This window comes from Rana temporaria, chromosome 9, assembly GCF_905171775.1.
Source record: "Rana temporaria chromosome 9, aRanTem1.1, whole genome shotgun sequence".
In the NCBI taxonomy this organism is placed as follows: Eukaryota; Metazoa; Chordata; class Amphibia; order Anura; family Ranidae; genus Rana; species Rana temporaria.
Genome location: NC_053497.1, coordinates 24,939,221 through 24,958,109, shown reverse-complemented (window position 1 = coordinate 24,958,109; position 18,889 = coordinate 24,939,221). Strand labels below are relative to the sequence as shown.

The following is an 18,889-nucleotide window of genomic DNA, read 5'->3' as shown; positions in this document are numbered from 1 at the left end:
TGCTTAAATTGATCCGATAATGCTTGAGCGACCCCAATCGCAGCCACAGCTGGCTGTACTACTGCCCCTGCAGTAGTGAAGGAGTTCTTAAGTAGTGCTTCCAAGCGCTTATCAACTGGATCCTTGAACACCTGTATGTTTTCTACAGGGCATGTTAACGATTTGTTAACACATGAGATGGCTGCGTCCACTGCAGGAGTAGCCCATCTTTTGGAAAATTTTTCTTCCATAGGATATAGGACAGAGAACTTCTTAGGTGGTAAGAAGATCTTATCTGGCTTGTTCCAATCTTGGAACAAAACTCCCTCTAATAGAGGATGGATCGGAAACACAGCATTGCTTTGAGGCGCCCTCAGTGAGCCCAAAGCTGAAACCGTCGATACCTGGAGATCTGGTACTGGCAAGTTGAATGCCCTATGGACCAAGTCCGACAATCCTTGAATCCACCAGCTCTCCCTCAGGGAGACTGCCCCAGACTCCTCTGTATCCGGATCTTCGATCCCTGAACCTACTTGGTCCTTGTCCAAGAGGTCGTCCAATTCCCCTGAGGAAAGGACCTCCTCTTCTGAGGGTCCGCGCTCGGGCGACGGAGATCTATTCCGCTTACTGCCCCGCATAGCTGCGGCTATCATTTTACCCATGCTTTTCTGCATCTCTTTTAAAGAGGTGAGTAATACCTCCTCCGTGACCATCTTAGGGTTGGACTGACCCGCGTCAGCTCCAGCCCCAGATCCCGATGGCCCCAAGGCTCCCTGTGGGGAAAGCAGCGGCATAGCATTGTCCGAGACCTCAGACTCTCTGGGGGAATCCCCACCTCTTGTACCCTTGTTTTTTGATGCCATGGTACAATACCGAGGTACACCTGCTACTTATTGGTACCTGGGACTTATAAATAGTTAAATGCCCAAACACCTGTTTGGGGGATAAAAAATGCTTCCTCTCCCCTAGATGACACTTTTTTTTTTTTTTTTTTTTCAAAAAAAAATCTTTTTTTTTTTTTTTCAAATCTAGGAAAGAAAAAACATTCTGTCCCCCTGAGTAGTATTGCAAGAAAAACTATGAGATGGAAAAGAAACAGCCTATTCCTAGGCTTGAAAACAGTCTTTCTGAAGACTGCAATATTCTTTCTGGCCACTGTGTGTCCTCGGCGCCCCGTGCTTGCCGTTCTGGTCTTTCCTCCTCAGTTCCAAAGTATTGAATGAGCTATATGGAACAAACAAGGAAGGGCCGCCCCTTCCTTAAGCCACTGACCCGCCCTTCCCCCCCAGCAATCTCAAACAGGAAATGCCCCTCCCGACAGGGGGGGGGGTGGGGTTGGGAGGAAGGGACCTCTCTGCTCCAGCAAACTGCAGCCTGCAGCCTGGAACCATGAGGAGGTCGGCGTTTTGCCTGCTTTGCAGGCCGTGAGGAGGAAGACTGAATGGAGCATCGCCTGGAGGCTTGCAGGTAAGCACAGCTCTCTGACACACACATATACTTTTATATCACAGGCCCCACTCAATGCTTTTCCAACACTACAAGGGAGGTCACATCTTATGGGGAATAATACATATAGAGCCATCCTATCTTTATGATATGTGACTAGTTTGCCAGATGCAGTGCATAACTTTAGGCATGTCCCCTGTGACCCCCCAGAAAAAACCTGCTAAGAACCAAGTTCCGCAAGTTTTTCCCCTCACTTACCTGCTCCATGCCGCAGGACTTTGCCAAGCAAGAGGCCCAATCTTCCCCCATCTCGGTGGGGATGTCTAGACCTTCAGGCCCTGGGTTCCTATGAAGGATCCACTGTCCTGGGCCCATATAGCACTCTGGCAACAGAAACATTAGGCACCCAAAGGTTTCTAAGTTCTGGGCCCAGGGTCCAGCTCTCTAAAAAGAAAAGCATTATGGGCTATACCCCAAGGGTTTGGGGTCCGGTTACTGACCACTTTAGCGCTGAGGCTTTTTTGGACAGAACCGGTTAGCTCACCTAATCCCAAGGATGTGGAGGCAAGCTAAACCATGACTAACACCTAAGACACTGGCGGAAAAACTGAGGTACTCCTCCTATGGGAGGGGGTTATATAGGGAGGGGCATTTCCTGTTTGAGATTGCCAGTGTCTACACCTGAAGGTACTCCATATAACCCATATAGTAATGAATGCCGCTCTGTGTCCCGTGATGTACGATAAAGAAAAAATTGCGGGGGCGCAGGGCAAAATCGCTGCCCTGCACCTCCGTAAAAAAAGCGCAATTCTTACTGAATCCGGGCCCTTGTTCATGGCCACCAATTATGGAAAACTTTGCATGGTGCACTTTAATGGCACACAAAAATCCATCTCTGCCATGAAAGGGCTAGTTGGTGGTGCTTGCCTCTAAGGTCAAAGTTTTCCAGTCCTCCTCTGGATGTGTCCAGCTTTTAGAGCAGACCCCCCTCCATTTCCGGGGCAAAGGTTCCCAATCCTCTCCTGGAAGTGTCCAGCTCCGAGAGCAGCCCTTCTAACCAAAGATTCTATTGAACCTATGGCATCTGTAAAGCCTCGTACACACACGATCAGTCCATCCGATGAGAACGGTCTGAAGGATCGTGTCAGAACGCGGTGACGTAAAACACAACGACGTGCTGAAAAAAATGAAGTTCAATGCTTCCAAGCATGCGTCGACTTGATTCTGAGCATGCCTGGATTTTTAACCGATGGTCGTGCCTACTAACGATCGGTTTTGTCCTATCGGTTAAGAATCCTTCGGTTAAATTTGAAGCAAGTTGGCTTTTTTTTAACCGATGGTTAAATAACCTATGGGGCCCACACACGACGGGTTTTGATCGATGAAAATGGACCGTTGTTCTCTGGTTAACCTATCGTGTGTACGAGGCCTGATAAGCCCTGGGGACCCTCCAAAAGTTGTAGATGCAATTTCTGCCTCTCAGATAAGTAACAATTGACACCAATTATCTTTTTAGCCATCTGTAAAGCCTCGTGCACGCGATTGAACTTTCAGCTGACTTTTCCGTGCATTTTGGTCCGAAGGGCGTTGGCCATGAACTTGTTCTACATACACACGGCACAACATTTTCAGCCAACATTCACCAAACCACGTGTTTTTTCAGCTCTTTACCGCCACCGTTTGGGCAACTTCTGCTAATGTTGCCTGATGGTTAACATTGGTTCTGAGCATGCGTGTTTGTACTTTGGATCTTAGTTGGACAGATTTGTGTACACACGATCGGATAAACCGACGTAACAGATTTATTGCCAGACAGTTGGTGAGCATGAACAGCCAATATTTGTTGTCGTTAATTTAGCCAACAAATTGTCTGACGGAGCATACACACGGTCAGATTACCCGATACAACATGTCTGCCAGACAATCATGGCCATAAAATTGGATTGTGTGTACGAGGCTTAAAGCGGGAGTTCTCCCATAAATGTTTTTTTTAACTTCGATTCCCTTAGATTGATGCTCGTTGTGTCTAGGGGAATCGGCTAGTTGTTTTAAAACCTGAGCAGTACTTACCGTTGTAGAGGGCGATCTTCTCCGCCACTTCCGGGTATGGGTCTTCGGGAGTGGGCGTTCCTTCTTGATTGACAGTCTTCCGAGAGGCTTCCGACGGTCGCATCCATCGCGTCACGAGTAGCCGAAAGAAGCCGAACGTTGGTGCGGCTCTATACTGCGCCTGCGCACCGACGTTCGGCTACTTTCAGAAAATCGTGACGCGATGGATGCGACCGTCCGAAGCCTGTCGGAAGACTGTCAATCAAGAAGGAACGCCCAGTCCCGCAGCCCATACCCGGAAGTGGCGGAGAAGATCGCTCTCTAAAAAGGTAAGTACAGGCAACTAGCCGATTCCCCTAGACTAAATGAGCATCACTCTAAGGGTAAAAACAGCATTTTAGCGGTGAACCTCTGCTTTAAGGAAGAGAGGTGGGATATTCTTCCTACAGATCACAAATGTAAGGAACATTTGCCCCATTGACCATCCCACTAGTGTACCATGAGCAATCATTGGCAGCTTCTCTTAGGCCTAGTAGACACTAGAGCTTGGGAGGAGATCATGTACTAAAAATCTAATGTTAGTACAGCTATGTGCCCAACTGAACTATTGTGTTGCGATAGGGGGACTGCCCTCACCAGAACACACCAGTCAGCACTCTGAGCCATTGGTTGAAAGCTCTGATCAAATGCCGATCAGCAGTTTTCTTTCCATCACGCCCCTTCAACAGAAGCTGGGCATTCGAGTTTCTATTGAACCGGCCGACACCGCCCAAGATTAAGCCAGCGTGTACGGGGCTAACCAGAAAGTTATTTTATAGGTTCCTCCCTGTTGAAAAGTTTGAAGAAGACCTTTCTAGAGTAACTAATAAGATAGGGGTTGATAATAGATAACCTTCTGAGAATAGAAACTGCATATCCCAATCTGACAATTTTATTTTTTTACTATGCTAGTATTAGCCCCATCTTTTTTTATTATTATTATTCTGAGGATTTCTACCAGCCTTACACAACACCGGCTAGACAGTCACCTGAAACCATGGTGCTCCTTAGAGTTGCGGATTTTGGCAGAGAAGCGGTCGCTTAGTTTCTCCAAGCTTCGGGAATATTCCAAATTAATCTCGGCTTTCCTGCGCAAGAACTCGCTCATGTCCTGCAGCAACTGCTGGCGGAAATCCACCTGTGCGTCCAAACATTTCACTTGCTCGGTCAGCTGGCCGCGAATCTCTAGAGAGAGGGGCAGAGAAGAGGTCACATAGTCAGTTGGTGCTCTGCATCAAGTCTTGAATTTTTTATTCCAGCATTACAAACTTGCTGTGTGCGCACGGTGGAAAATTTTTAGTTCAATAAATTACTAAACTTGAACTAAAAAATTTCTACCGTGCGCACAAAGCAAGTTTGCATCAAACAAAAGACATATTCAAGTAGGAAAAATCTGAATGTTTTTACTCTGTTCCTTCCTCAAAAAACAGCGTTTCAGTAATGAGAAAACACATATTATTTCTAAAACTAGCTTAGGAAGACATTTAACTCTTTCATGACCAGATTGATTAATGACTCTGGCCAATTAAAAAGCATCAGTATGTTTTGGTTAACTGAACAAAAACTTAATGTACATAACTCAATCATCCATAAGGTTTTTATTTGGCACACTTAATAAAGACCTTACTTTTTTGTAATTATAGGCTGAAAAAAAAAATCACAAACATGTAAAATAAGGATTGTTTTTCCATGTTTGTATATTTTTCAATACTGTAATTGTATCTGACATTTACATTATTAAAATAATAATAGTATTGCATTGCAGATCCCACTGCAACTTGAAGGTGGTGGTGTTCATCTGCAGCCTGAAAGTTTTTATTTTAGTAAAGCCACCAGCCTGTATGTGGCCACTGTCTACTACAGTGATCACGTGATCCAGGACCACTCTGATTGGCACCCAATTGTCAACAGGGAACCAAGCTGTGTAAGTGATAGCCGAGACTGAGAGCCAAAGTGTCGGCTGCTGCTCCTCAAAGGGAGGATTTTTTTTAAATGTCTCCCCAGCATGGGGCATCATGATGGGGAATGTTTATCTACAGATTTCAGGTGGGAAAGAACAGAATGACATAATTATTAAAAGTGTTAGTCCACCTGAAACCGATGTTCCAGTTTCTCGTAGATGTTAAAGAGTAAAACCACCAGACTTGTATCCCTTAGGCCTCATACACACGACCGAACATGTCTGCTGAAACTGGTCCGCGGACCAGTTTCCGCGGACATGTCTGACCGTGTGTAGGGCCGACCGGGCAGTTTTCCAGCCTAGCGGACAGGTTTCCAGCGGGACAAAAGTTTCTTAGCATGCTAAGAAACTTGTCCGCTGGAAGCCTGTCCGACGGACATGTCCGATGGTCAGTACGACTCATCGGAGATGTCCGCTGGCCCGAAATCCCACGCATGCGTCGAATTGATTCAACGCATGCGTGGAAGCATTGACCTTCCGCGTCAGAGAACGTCGGTGTCGTCTACGTCACTGCATTCTCTGTCCGCAGGGAATTTGGTCTGATGGTGTGTACACACATCAGACCAAATTCACCCAGCAGACATGTCCGATGAAAACGGTCCGCGGACCGTTTTCATCGGACATGTCTGGTCGTGTGTACGAGGCCTTAGGGGTTCTATCAGTGAAATATCTGTACTTCAGTTCAAGGGCATGCACTCAATTATACACGTGTCCCACTGTCTCTGTTAGATTTTGGTATTTAATGAATAATGAATCTGGGGAGGTAATGCAAAATTCCCAGAAGACCAGCAACATGCATAGGAATTGCGTCTGGAAGTTCTCATTGCGGAGGCTTGCAGGGTGTACATCAAGCCAGGACGGACTCATCCCATCAAGCTTCATCTGTAAATATATTATAACTTTTGGGTGGACTGGCCCGTTGAAAATAACCTATAACCCAATTCATTTTAAACTATAGCAAAGCATGACCTGTTTATATCCCTAATGTACCATATGTTCATGATCATATTTCATATACAAATTCCTGCTAGTCAGTGAATGCAATCACAATCCTTCAAGGTGATTTCATTTAAATACTTTCATAAGGCCCGAGCCTCTTTTTCAGAGTGTTTACAAGTTAAAAAAAATGTTTTTGCTAGAAAATTACTTATAACCCCCAAACATTATAAAAAGAAATTCTAACACCCTAGAGAATAAAATGTCGGTCGTTGCGATACTTTTTGTCACGCCATATTTGCGCAGCGGTCTTGCAAGCGCACTTTTTGGGGAAAAAAATACACGTTTTTGAATTAAAAAAATAAGACAACAGTAATGTTAGCCCAATTTTTTGTTATAGTGTGAGAGATAATGTTACGCAGAGTAAATTGATACCCAACAGGTCACGCTTCAAAATTGTGCCTGCTCGTGGAATGAGTTTAAAACAATTTCTACAGGTTGTATGTTTTGAGTTACAGAGAAGGTCTAGGGCTAGAAGTATTGCTCTCGCTCCAACGATCGCATCGATACCTTACATGTGTGGTTTGAATACCGTTTTCATATGCAGGCGCTGCTCACGTATGCGTTCACTTCTGCGCGCAAGCTCGACGCGACTGGGCGCTTTAAATTTTTTCATATTTACTTTACTTTATTTTTACATGGTTTTAAAAATATATATGTTTTGGGTCACTTTTATTCCTATTACAAGGAATGTAAACATCCCTTGTAATAGAAAAAAGCATGACAGGTCCTCCTAAATGAGATCTAGGGTCAAAAAGACCTCAGATCTCATATTTGGACTAAAATTAAATAAAAAACAAATAAATATTTTGACATTTGAAAAAAATGACAAAAAAAGGCACTTTAAGAGCTATGGGTGGAAGTGAAATTTTGACGTTGCTTCCACCCCGCTATGGTATGGAGAGGAGGTCCGCCAGGGGTGAGGTCCGCCAAGCATTTTGGCCAAGTGGGCCTGAGTTTGTCTTGCCCTAATTAGGAGTCTTGTGCCCCAGGGGACACATGGAGGGGTCCTTCCTCTTTGGGAGGGGACCATGACACACCCTAGGACACTTTTTGTGTGTGTTCATAGGCTCTCTTTTGGTTCACTTTGGCGTTTAGTTTTTGTGCACCACACTGTGGGCTCAAAAAATGAATACATTTGAAATGCTTGGGTTTGTGACAGGTTTACTTTAATCTTGACCCAAAAGCTGGCCATATACTATATGAAGTTCATCCAGTGACTGATAAACAGGCAGAGATGCACTATGTAGGTGGCCCTATTGGCCCTCTCCTGCCCTATAGCCTTCAAATTAAGTATCAAAAAAGCCAGATGGAAACATTTTTGGACGTGCAGCCACTAGTCCTTCCACACTGTATAGCTGAAAATCTCATGCCACGTACACACGATCGGAATTTCCGACAACAAATGTTCGATGGGAGCTTTTGGTCGACTGTCTGTAGGCTCCATCGGACATTTTCTGTTGGAATTTCCGACAACAAAAATTTGAGAGCTGGTTATCAAATCTTCAGACGACCAAACCCATTCTCAGAAATTCCGAGCGCGTGTGGACAATTCGGAAGCACAAAATTCCACGCATGCTCTGACTCAAGTACGAGACAGGAAGCTGGTAAAACTGGCACGTAATGGAGATGGCACATTCGTCATGCTGTAATGGACTGAAAAGCATGAGGCTGAAAAGCGTGAATCGTCTCTCACCAAACTTCTAACCCATGGGTCTTCAAACTACGGCCCTCCAGTTGTTCAGGAACTACAGATCCCATCATGCCTAGTCATGTCTGTGAATGTTAGTGTGTTACAATGCCTCATGGGATGTGTAGTTCTAAAACAGCAGGAGGGCCATAGTTTGAGGATCCCTGTTCTAACAATGGTATTGGACTTCTCTTTTCTAGTGCCGTCGTACGTGTTGTACTGGAGGAGGGGTGCTGGAGTAGGTCAATCTAGGGAGCAGCCAATGCCACACAACAGTCCCATCTGAAGAAAGTTTGTCATTATAGAACTATATGGGCTGGCATTTCTAAGTCTAGTTGTCTAGCTGTCATCAGGCTCTTCTATATCCAATAAAAGCAAAGAAATTGACTGCGCTCTGATTAGGAAGCTCCGATGAAGAAGGTATATCTTTCTAAACGCATCAGCTAGTTAGGATCCTGGAGAGGTCCCCCTGTTCCACTGAGCCTACCAAGTTGGTGACTATTGGGCAATGCTCTGCCTCTGGCTTTAATCAAGTGCTTAAAAAAAAATAAAAACACCCAGCCGCTGTAATTCATGCGCCCGGCGTCCTGAAAAAGGGGGGACCCTCTACACCCGGGATTAACGCCACAGGGCCGTGGAAGCATCTCACCGCAGCAACAGTTCATTTCTTGTGATCCAAGTGGATCCACCTGAACAAACCCCACAGGCTTTTAGGGGCCTTTGAAAAATAAAGGACCCCCCCCCCCCCGTATTGGGACCTTTGTTTGTTCCGGGAAGGGCTGCACTCGAGGAGACACACCCCGAGCCTACTGACCACTGTCACCCCATCAAGGGACCTCTCTATCCGTAGACCAAATGATTGAGAATCTATACACCATACAACACTCTGGCCCCTGATGATGGTCTTCTGCTCACCCACAAGACCAGAAACGCGTCGGGCATTCTCCACTGTCCCTTGGAGAGTGTTTTTTAATTATGTTGTATTATACACTGTTGTGTTGTAAAAAAAAAAACATTCCTCTCTCTTTCTTTAACACTTGGTGCACTTTTTCATCCCTGGTGTTCTCCATCTGCATACCATTTTGCAAGTGTTTTTATGTAGAATTACCTCGACCACAAGGTCTATTGTCAACAAGCATCAACCGGTATCTTGTTTGGTCCATTTAATAAACCTTTTTGTACTTTTGAGTTTGGCTTTCAAAGTCCCATTCCTGGGGGTACTTTTCTTTGTTGACAAATGAATAGGGTGTGGCCACCGCGGCCATTGATATGAATACTATGAATGAATATATCCATCTATTCATAAAGGGGCTGGTGGCCGTGGATAATGGCTGGGCCGCCACTGCCATGTAGCCATACTGCATTCATAGAAAATTACAGCGGCTGCAGATTGAAAAGGAAGGTAAGTTTTAATAACATTCAATTACAATATGACTTGTATTGCAATTGTACACTAAATATAATTCTTTTATTTGCCATTTTTATTCCCGACTAAAGTGGCGTTACCCTTTAAAGTGATCCAGGGAAAATCAGATTGCCTAGGAAGGAATTTTTCCCCGCTGTAGCAAAATGGGGTTTTCACCTTCCTCTGGATCAACTGTGGGTATAGAATTGGCTATATGGGATTGTATGATATTTTTTATTTTATTTTATTTTTTGGTTGAACTAGATGGACTTGTATCTTTTTTCAACCTGACTAACTATGCAAGTGCCTGCTTCATTACAGCCAATTGTATTTAATTTTTTAATTAATTTTCTTAACCCCTTCCTTACCGAGTCATTGTAAAATGACGTCGGCAGGAACCCTCCCTTCCTCCGGATGGTCGTCATATTACATCCTGGGCTTCCACATCGCTCAAAACCCGATGCTCGTGCCCGGTGGCCACGATGTCTGCCGGGCACCCACGATCACAGCAGGACCATGGATCTGTGTGTGTGTGTGTGTGTGTGTAAACCCACAGATCCACGTCCTGTCAAAGGAGAAGAGACCAATGTGTATTCCCAGTACAGAGGAACACACATCGGTCTCCTCCCCCTACAGTTAGAATCACTCCCTAGGGAACATATTTAACCCCTTGATCGCCCCCTAGTGTTAACCCCTTCCCTGCCAGTCACATTTACAGAGTAATCAGTGCAGTTTTATAGCACTAATCGCTGGATAAATGTGAATGGTCCCAAAAACGTGTCAAAAGTGTCCGATATGTCCGTCGCATTGTCACGGTCACAATGCCCAGTACTGAAGTGGTTAATAATTTTTTTTTCTTTAACTGTACTAATTGATATCCTCATGCCATACAGAAATCCTTATTTTCTTTTATGTCTTTTTTTTCGCCCTTTTACAATTTTTTTTCTTTTATACTTTTAAACAGGGCACAAAAGTATCGGATGCTAAAAGACATTGGAAATAATGATATCCAGCAAAGCTTGTATGAATTTAATGTGGCGTCTACGGAGAAATATATAGACGCCGCAGCATCTACCCTCCACAAAAGAAGAATGCCTGATCTGCCAACCACAGCTTCCAACCAGACCAGTTTGCAGTCTGAAAAAAAAAATAAAAACCTGATGAAGGCCCTTCTGTTGTCACGGCGTTGACTTATCCCACAACTATATCATTTTACAGGAAAGAGGATTTGCCAGGGCATATTATGGTTTAAAAGTCCAGGCAAGGTCTGAGTAGTGAGTGGCCCTGCTCTTGCCTTCTTGTATCATACGGTTTACAGGAAGATGCCGATCTGTAAAGTCATGCTACCCTGCGGGGCAGCATTCAGCCTCTTTCGCTCCCTTGCACAGCAATCCTCCTGCCAGGAGATGACATTACTCGCTATGTGTAACAAAAGACACTGTCACTGCATGTTCCCCCTCCAGGACATCAGCAGTTGTTATGATGGTCAGCCAAGCTTGAAGAGGGGATGCTCTTCGGAAATACAGTTAAAGAGCAATTTAGGCTTTTTTTTTTGTGTAATCTGTTAGACAGTTATGGGTTCCCACTAGCCACTTCAGCAACAATTTGGAAATTCGTACAAGCTATACAAACATAAAAAGTCATTTTTACAGGGTGCTGCAGGCAGCCTTTGGTATTATTGTGTGGCCCTTGGGCCCCGGTTGCGAGCAGTCTGCAGCTTTCATAAAAATAATACCTGGGGATCCTCCCATAAAGGTCTACATGAAGGTGACAACACAGGAGAACAACTGAGAGACGGGGTCAGAGTGTTGTCACCCTATAGTAGGAGGTTCCTGAACAACTAGGCTCTTCCTGTTATAGGGTGACAACACACGGATCATGTTTCCCAATTGTTGTTCTGTGCTGTTACCCCATCATACGGGCTTCCAGCAGAGACTATAAGCCGTCTTGCTGACACTATATTGCCCAAAGTATTTGAACGCCGGCCTTTACACGCACATGACATTTAATAACCTCCCAGTCTTAGTCCGTAGGGTTCAATATCGAGTTGGCCCACCCTTTGTAGCTAGAACAGCTTCAGCTCTTCTGGGAAAACTGTCCACAAGGTTTAGGAGTGTGTCTAGGGCAGGGGTGGCCAACCAGTGGCCCGGGGGCCACATGTGGCCCGCGGAGCCCTCTGATGTGGCCCGCAAACTCCTGCTCTGGAATAGCGGGTTGGCAAGCCCAGATCGCAGGTTGCCGACCTGTCATACCACAGCATCGGTGTTGTGAATGAAGCTGGTGGTGGAGAAAGAAAGCGGCTGCGGAGCAGAGCCCCATAAGCCGATGCGTCCTCTACAGAGCCGGCTTTGCCACAGGAGGAGTCTATGGCAAAGTTCAGCTAACCCGCAGGATAGACAGAGGAGCACTAAGCTGCACCCGCAGTGTGGGTAAACCGCAGCACATCAGTGTGAAAGGAGTCTTGGGCCCTTTTCACACGATCAGCCCGACCAAATGGGACCCTCAATTCACCTCTACAGAGCGCCTACCTCCAATCCAAAAAACAGAAGGGAATTCGTCCCCTTCCATCTGGGCAGATCGGAGGGCCTATAGAGTAGCCCCTAACTGCCATCTGTCTGCTCCGCTCATTGGGGCTCGCGACTGGTTACCAAGTTGCTTAAGTGGCCCTCGCTCTTCAAAAGGTTGGGCACCCCTGGTCTAGGGGAATGTTTGACCATTCTTCCAAAAGCGCCTTTGTGAGGTCAGGCATTGATGTTGGACAAGAAGGTCTGGCTTGTAGTCTTTGCCCCAATTCATTCCCAAAATTGTTGTATCGGGTTGAGATCAGGACTCTGCAGGCCAGTCAAGTTCCTCCACCCCAAACTCCCTCATCCATGTCTTTATGGACCTTGCTTTGTCCAAATCATTTGGTGGAGGGGGGATTATGGTGTGGGGTTATGTTTCAGGGGTTAGGCTTGACCCCGTTGTGTACATTGGATAGGCTTGATCCACTGCTGTCACCAAAAGGAAACTCGTCCTGAGAAATTATTTACAAAAAATAATAACTGCAAACTATAGGTCAAACAGCTAAAGGGTTAATTCACCTATATCAAAATCTGACTATTCGGGTAAGGAGCACCTATAGATAAAAACCACCTGTGCAGCTTTGATCAAAGTTAAATAATGCATGAAGGCCATTTATGTACCTCCCAAAAAACTCCCGGAGATGGCATCACCCGGTCATGCCTTGTTGCTAGGATGTTGCTAAGGCACCCGATACAAACCCTCTCTCCTCCCTATTGCAGTAGTTTTGAGCTCAGCAATGTCGCGATGGAGGCAATAGCGGCCCAAGCATTTAAGAGGTTACTCCTGTGACAGTGGAGATGAGCAGTAACGAGTGGGACCGTCTTAGCAACATCCTAGCAACAAGGCAGGACAAGGGTGTCGACACCATCTCTGGGAGTCTTCAGAAGATACGTAAACAACCTAAACCTATAGCAAAGGCATTATTCAACTTTAGCCAAAGCGACAAAGTTTTTTTTTTTTTATCAATAGGCACCCCTTACCTACATAGGCAGTTTTGGAAAACGGATTGGTGAAAATTAGATTGAAAAACATAATCTCATTATTATAACCATCTTAATACCCTGCATGAGATCCACTGTCTGGGAAAGTGTTAAAAACGCACAGTTGGAAACCCATGGATTTACAAAGTCGCATCTGGGCGAAAATAATGACGACATGTTTCCCAAGTGGTTAGGCAATGATCTGGCAGTTGACATGGGTGAAAAACGGGAGATGTGGCTATCCATCAAAAACTGAAACATTACCCCGGTAGACTGGAAATTTGGCTTGCTACTTTTTTAGGGGAATGCTTAAGGTCTACAAACATTTCAGTATGAGGGCCACATCATATAAATTTTACAAATATTTGCAGACTTGCATCGGGTTCCCCCATCAGGGTCCCTTTCCTACATCAGGGTCATCAGAGTCTGCCACATTACATCAGGATAGCCATTAGAGTCCCCCTTTTTTATCTTATAACAGGGTCCCAATCAGAACCCCCCATTTAAAATTATAGTACCCATCAGAGTTGTCTTCTACATCAGAAACCCCATCAGAGTCTACCTGTTACATCAGAAGCAGAGACCATAGGCATGCACTGCCGACCCTAAAGTAGTTGTAAAGGCTGACGTTTTTTTACCTTTATGTATTCTATGCATGAAGGGAAAAAAAAAAACTATGTACTGGTCCACCCACAGCCCCCCCCCCCCAATACTCACCTGAGCCCCCTCTCGAACCAGTGATGTGCACGGGAGCCTCGGCTGTCCTGAGTGTCTCTCTCCACATTGGCTGAGACACAGCAACAGGAACATTGACTGTCAATCACAGACAGTGATTGATTGATTTTAATATTTCTTTACAGCGCCACATAGCTGTGTCTAAGCGCTGGAAGGAGGTCCGCTGGTCTATTCTGGACCAAAAAGCAATCCAAGAGAAGAAAGAAAAAAAGACTTTGTAGACGAACTGATGGCTCGTGTACATAAAAGAAAAGAAAAACCATATAAAATATCAACAATAAAAACAAACGGTAGCAAGGGGGTTTGGAGTGAGGGGGACATAGGGTGAGGGGAGGAGGGGCCAGGTCAGTTTAATTAGGCGTGGTCATAATCAACTTGCCCCAAAGAGGAAGGTTTTCAGAGCCTTTCTGAAGGTAATAAGAACAGTGGACTTCCTCAAAGGCAACGGGAGAAGGTTCCAAAGCGAGGCGGCTCTGGCTCTGGAGGATCGGCCACCAAACAAAATCAACCTTACTAGAGGGATGACAGCAAAGTCCTGATCGGCTGATCTCAGTGCCCTGGGGGGATGGTAATGTATGGCCATGTTATTAATGAACAGTGGGCCATGTTTGAAGGCCCTGAACAGTGGGCCAATGAGGCAAGAGCCGCAGCTCCATGTATCTTATAGACGCATAGAGTGATGCTCGGGAGCGATCATGCACCAGTGCCCACCCCCATAGCAAGCAGCTTGCTATTGGGGGCACTGGTCAAGGGGGAGGAGCCAGAAGCACTGGCTGGGGACCCAAGAAGAAGAGGACCGGGCTGCTCTGTGCAAAGCCATTGCACAAAGCAGGTAAGTACGACATGCTTGCTATTTAAAAAAACAAAACAAAGCTTTAATATCACTTTAATCCTCAATCAGTGCACATTGAGGATACGCCAATGACCCTAGCTGAGCTACGCGCTAGATAAAATCTTGTAGCGGGCTGAAGGTAGTCCATGGGCCTAATGTAATGCAATTTTGTCTGGGGAGAGAACCCTGGTTTCCACGATAATAGAATCACGCTATAAAATGCTTTTTATGTCGTGCCAAATTAGGATCGTATAATTCAGATTACACAGTCACGGTCAGTTGTCTACAATATACAGAGAAGAAAGAGAGGCTTCAAGCAAAGTAACAGGTCAAGCTCTGATGTGGAACAATGCAGGACACTACCATCATTCTCTAGCTGCTTAATCCTGTAAGGGATGGGTTAAAACAAACGTTACTGGGTGGATCAGGCTTCCCTCTTCCTGGCCAAGGCCTCCTATACTTCATGGGGGATTTCAAGGTTATCTCCAGGCCAGCTGAGAAATATAAATATAAGCACCTTCCCCTTCCAGGACCCAGTTGGATATGCCATAAGAATCCACCCAAAAGGACATTTGTAGAAGGTCTCTAACCACTTTTATCTATTTACCCAAAAATGAGTACAGCCAGCCAGCTCGGGAAATCAGAAAAATATTATCCAGACCTTGCCGTACGAAGACTGACAGCAGGAAAAGACAACATCATCCATCAAGTTTTGAAGACAGACCTACGTTTATCCCTAGCAAGTTTAAATTCACTTACTATTGAATGACCAACTATTTCTGCTGGAAGTCTGTTCTAAGCACCCACTACTCTTTTGGCAAAACAATACTTTCTAAGGTTACCCTTCAACCTTTTAAGCACATGACCTATGTCAGGGTTCTCCAAACTTCCTAAGCAAAGGGCCAGATTACTGTCCTTCGGACTTTAGAGGGAGCAGACTGACCAGTAGGAGCAAAAAATGCACCAGCAGTGGACATGAACAATGTCCTATCATGGGTTTGAATGAAAGGAATAGTGTACCATTGTTGGTACTAATGAGAAGAATAGTGCCCTATCAAAAGGTGTCAGTGGGAGGAATAGTGGCCCATTGATAGTGTCAGCTGGTGGAATAGTGCCCAAGGCCCAGATAAAGCTAAGCCAAGGGCCGCAGTTTGGAGATCACCGCCTTGTGTTCTTGAGCTCAGCTTCAAGCTACAAATAATGCCTTCCTAAATCTAATAGTGTACCAGTCCACCCATTTCCTTTTTGTCTGGAATCTGTTGATCCCAGAACATGCATACTGTTGGTGCTAAACACATTGACTCGAAAGTTTGAATGGAAGTGGTAATGTAGAGAGAATTTATTACAGATCAGGCTCCGGGAAGAGCAATCCTAATGCCCTTCTATTGACCCCATTAAGTAGTCTGTGAAGATCTGGCTGCAGTGCATTAAGGACAACAAATATTGATGGGAACCTGTGGGCCCCTAATCCCTGGGACTTTAGGTTCCAAAGGCCTAGACCCACTTTTCTTTTAATCCAGTGTCAACCCACTACTCTGAAAAATCAGCTGTGCTTAATTGTAGGGAAAAAAAGGAACCAGAACTTGGATAGCTATTCTGTGGCTTCCCCTTTCTTATTTTCCTTTCTCCTCATTGGAGAGAATTTTTATGGTGGCCTTAGTATAAGGTGACCAGATTTTTAAAATGAAATACGGGGACATATTTTTCCTTTACTAGTAATGGCAACAATTAGCGACTCTCTGCCCGTCGCCGCCCCCTGTCAAGTCTTACTCTTCGGGCCCCGGCTACTACTGGATGGGGAGCGGAGGAATATCACTCCGCCAGGGAAGGGAAGGACATAGGCAGGTGGCTGGCCAGGATTTGACCCAAGGCAGAAGAAGGTGCGAGCGAAGCTGAATGGGCATGCACCCGAACCTGAAGAAATATTCCCTCCGCTCCGACCAGCACATGATCATCAGAAAGGGGCACAGATAATGGAAAAACGGCGAGGAGCGGGGGGGGCGGCGGTGTAATTCTAATTTTTTTATTTTAATTCTGCACTGACTGTCTTTGAAATTGCCCCTGCCCCTTATTAAATGCAATCTGGGGACAAAACCAGGAACAGACTTGGTCCGGGGACAGTGTCCTCAATCAGGGGACGGTCCCCTGAAACTGGGGATGTCTGGTCACCCTACCTTAGTAGTAAATAGGGAAAAGTTGGCTCCAGAGCTGTGGTCTTGATTTCCTGCAATATAGCACCGATGACATTTAAATAAAAAGAAGAATTGACAAATAATTTCCAGTATAAAAAGTTTAGAAGCTGCATCCACTAAGATCCTTTCAACTAACTTGCCAAGATGATGCCTAACATCACCACATGCTATATTTTAGAAGACTTAAAAAAAAGTGAATTTTTACTGAATTAATGATTCATGCCGTGGAATTGGCTGGAAATTTTACAGCCCTGGGGCAAGGTTTCACTAAGCACAAAATTGAGGGACATCGATAGCAAACAATAGTACTCATCTGGGAGAAGGATAAACTTAAAACAAAGACTTGCTTAACATACAGTAAAACAGCAATTATAATCTCAAAAAACATCTTATTTCTTAAAGCGGAGTTCCGGCCACAATTTCACTTTTTAAATATAAATACCCCTGTAATACACAAGCTTAATATATTCTAGTAAAGTTGGCCTGTAAACTAAGGTCCGTTTTGTTAGGTTGTTACAGCATTTAGACACTTTATAAAATAGAAATTGACTGGGGCCATCTTAAGTGTGGGCATCATGAAGCCAGACTGTATGACTTCCTGGATTTCAGCCTTGCAGATCTCGAACATGCTCAGTGCTGCACAAGCAGTGTCAGATCAGGTTTCAGCACCTGTGCTGTCCAAGTCACATGATTCTTTGAGACTGGGGAGTGCACAGACTCCTGGAAAGTTACACCCACTACATTCCCAGGAGTCTGTGCGGTGTAGGTTAGGAAGCATTAAGCACCTAGGTGCAGGAAGTGGGAAGATTAACTATTCTGCCTAGCAACAACACTTTGAAGGCATCTAAAAAATAAAAATAAATTCGTAAAAGACTAATGACATTTTTTTAAAACTACTGATGTAATGTTATATTTATGGGTGGAACTCCACTTTAACTATAATATGGATTTGTGATTTAGTGATAAACAAGGGCTGTAGCAAAAGTAAAACAAAAGTGGTCACAACTTTTTTTTATTAAAGAAGTTCACCCTGATACTACAAATCTCCAAATCTACAGGAATCAAAGACTTACCCATCTAGAACTGTAAAGAAGAAATCCCTATACATACCTTTTCTGAAGCCTATCCAGTCCGGTCCCACGCTGAGCTGTCAGTGGCGGCTTCTCTTTGGATGTAGGTGCAGAGGAGGCAAGGACAACAGAAGTCCCTATAGTAACTCTATGGGTGACGTCACTTCCCGTTCATTTTCTAGCTGTTGTCTGCGATATAGCGATTTTTTCTTTACAGGGCTAGATGGGTTAATCTTAGATTGTGGATACCAGTATATTTAGAGATTTTAGTATTAGGGTGAATTTCCACTTTAACTTGCATAGATTGATCAAGTTTCACATGCTGGTACAGTAAAGCTGGCCACAGATAGTTTGAATCTCAGCCGTTTCAGCAGAAACCAGACGCTATTCTAACCATCTATGGACAGGCCGATTGTACCCAAGTCAATCCATCAATCAGCTTGGATACAACCAGCATGTTGCATTTTTACATGCAAATATTGCCTATGGCTATAACCACTAGCAAATATCACTGTATTCTCACAACAGGGACAGTTTCCTGAGCCCCCCTCCGGGAAAACACAATAGCTTGGCAAGAGGGATTCCCCCATCAACACTGACTATGTTGATGGGGATTTGAGCGATTTTCTTTCCTTCAAGCCGTGGTTACAGGAAGGAAAATTGCATCTAACTTTTCCTCTGTACCAACTCATCTTCTTTTTTATTGCAGATAAATAATGGATTGAAGCAGGAGAACTATGCCATCATTGAGTTCTTGATGAAGGAGGCATCCACAGAACGCTACAGAATGTTTATGGAGATAAAACCATTGACAAAAGTTACCAAGGACAAGGACATCGTTTATTAAGATGACACCATCGACAAAAGCATTCGGTTGCCTTCTGTGGATGTTATGCCGCGTACACACGATCATTTTTCGGCATGAAAAAAACGTTGTTTTCCAAAACCGTC

At 44.7% G+C, this 18,889-nt stretch overlaps 1 protein-coding gene across 3 annotated transcripts in view; it reads right to left on the bottom strand.

The window, feature by feature from the left end:
* The window catches only part of ARHGAP4 (Rho GTPase activating protein 4), a 256,952-nt gene that overhangs the window by 113,931 nt on the left and 124,132 nt on the right, over positions 1 to 18,889 (bottom strand). For all 3 annotated transcript variants that reach the window (XM_040322987.1, XM_040322988.1, XM_040322989.1), the window contains exon 2: positions 4,503 to 4,698. In XM_040322987.1, coding sequence (XP_040178921.1) covers positions 4,503 to 4,698 — 196 coding nt within the window. The remainder of the gene's footprint in view (positions 1 to 4,502; positions 4,699 to 18,889) is intronic.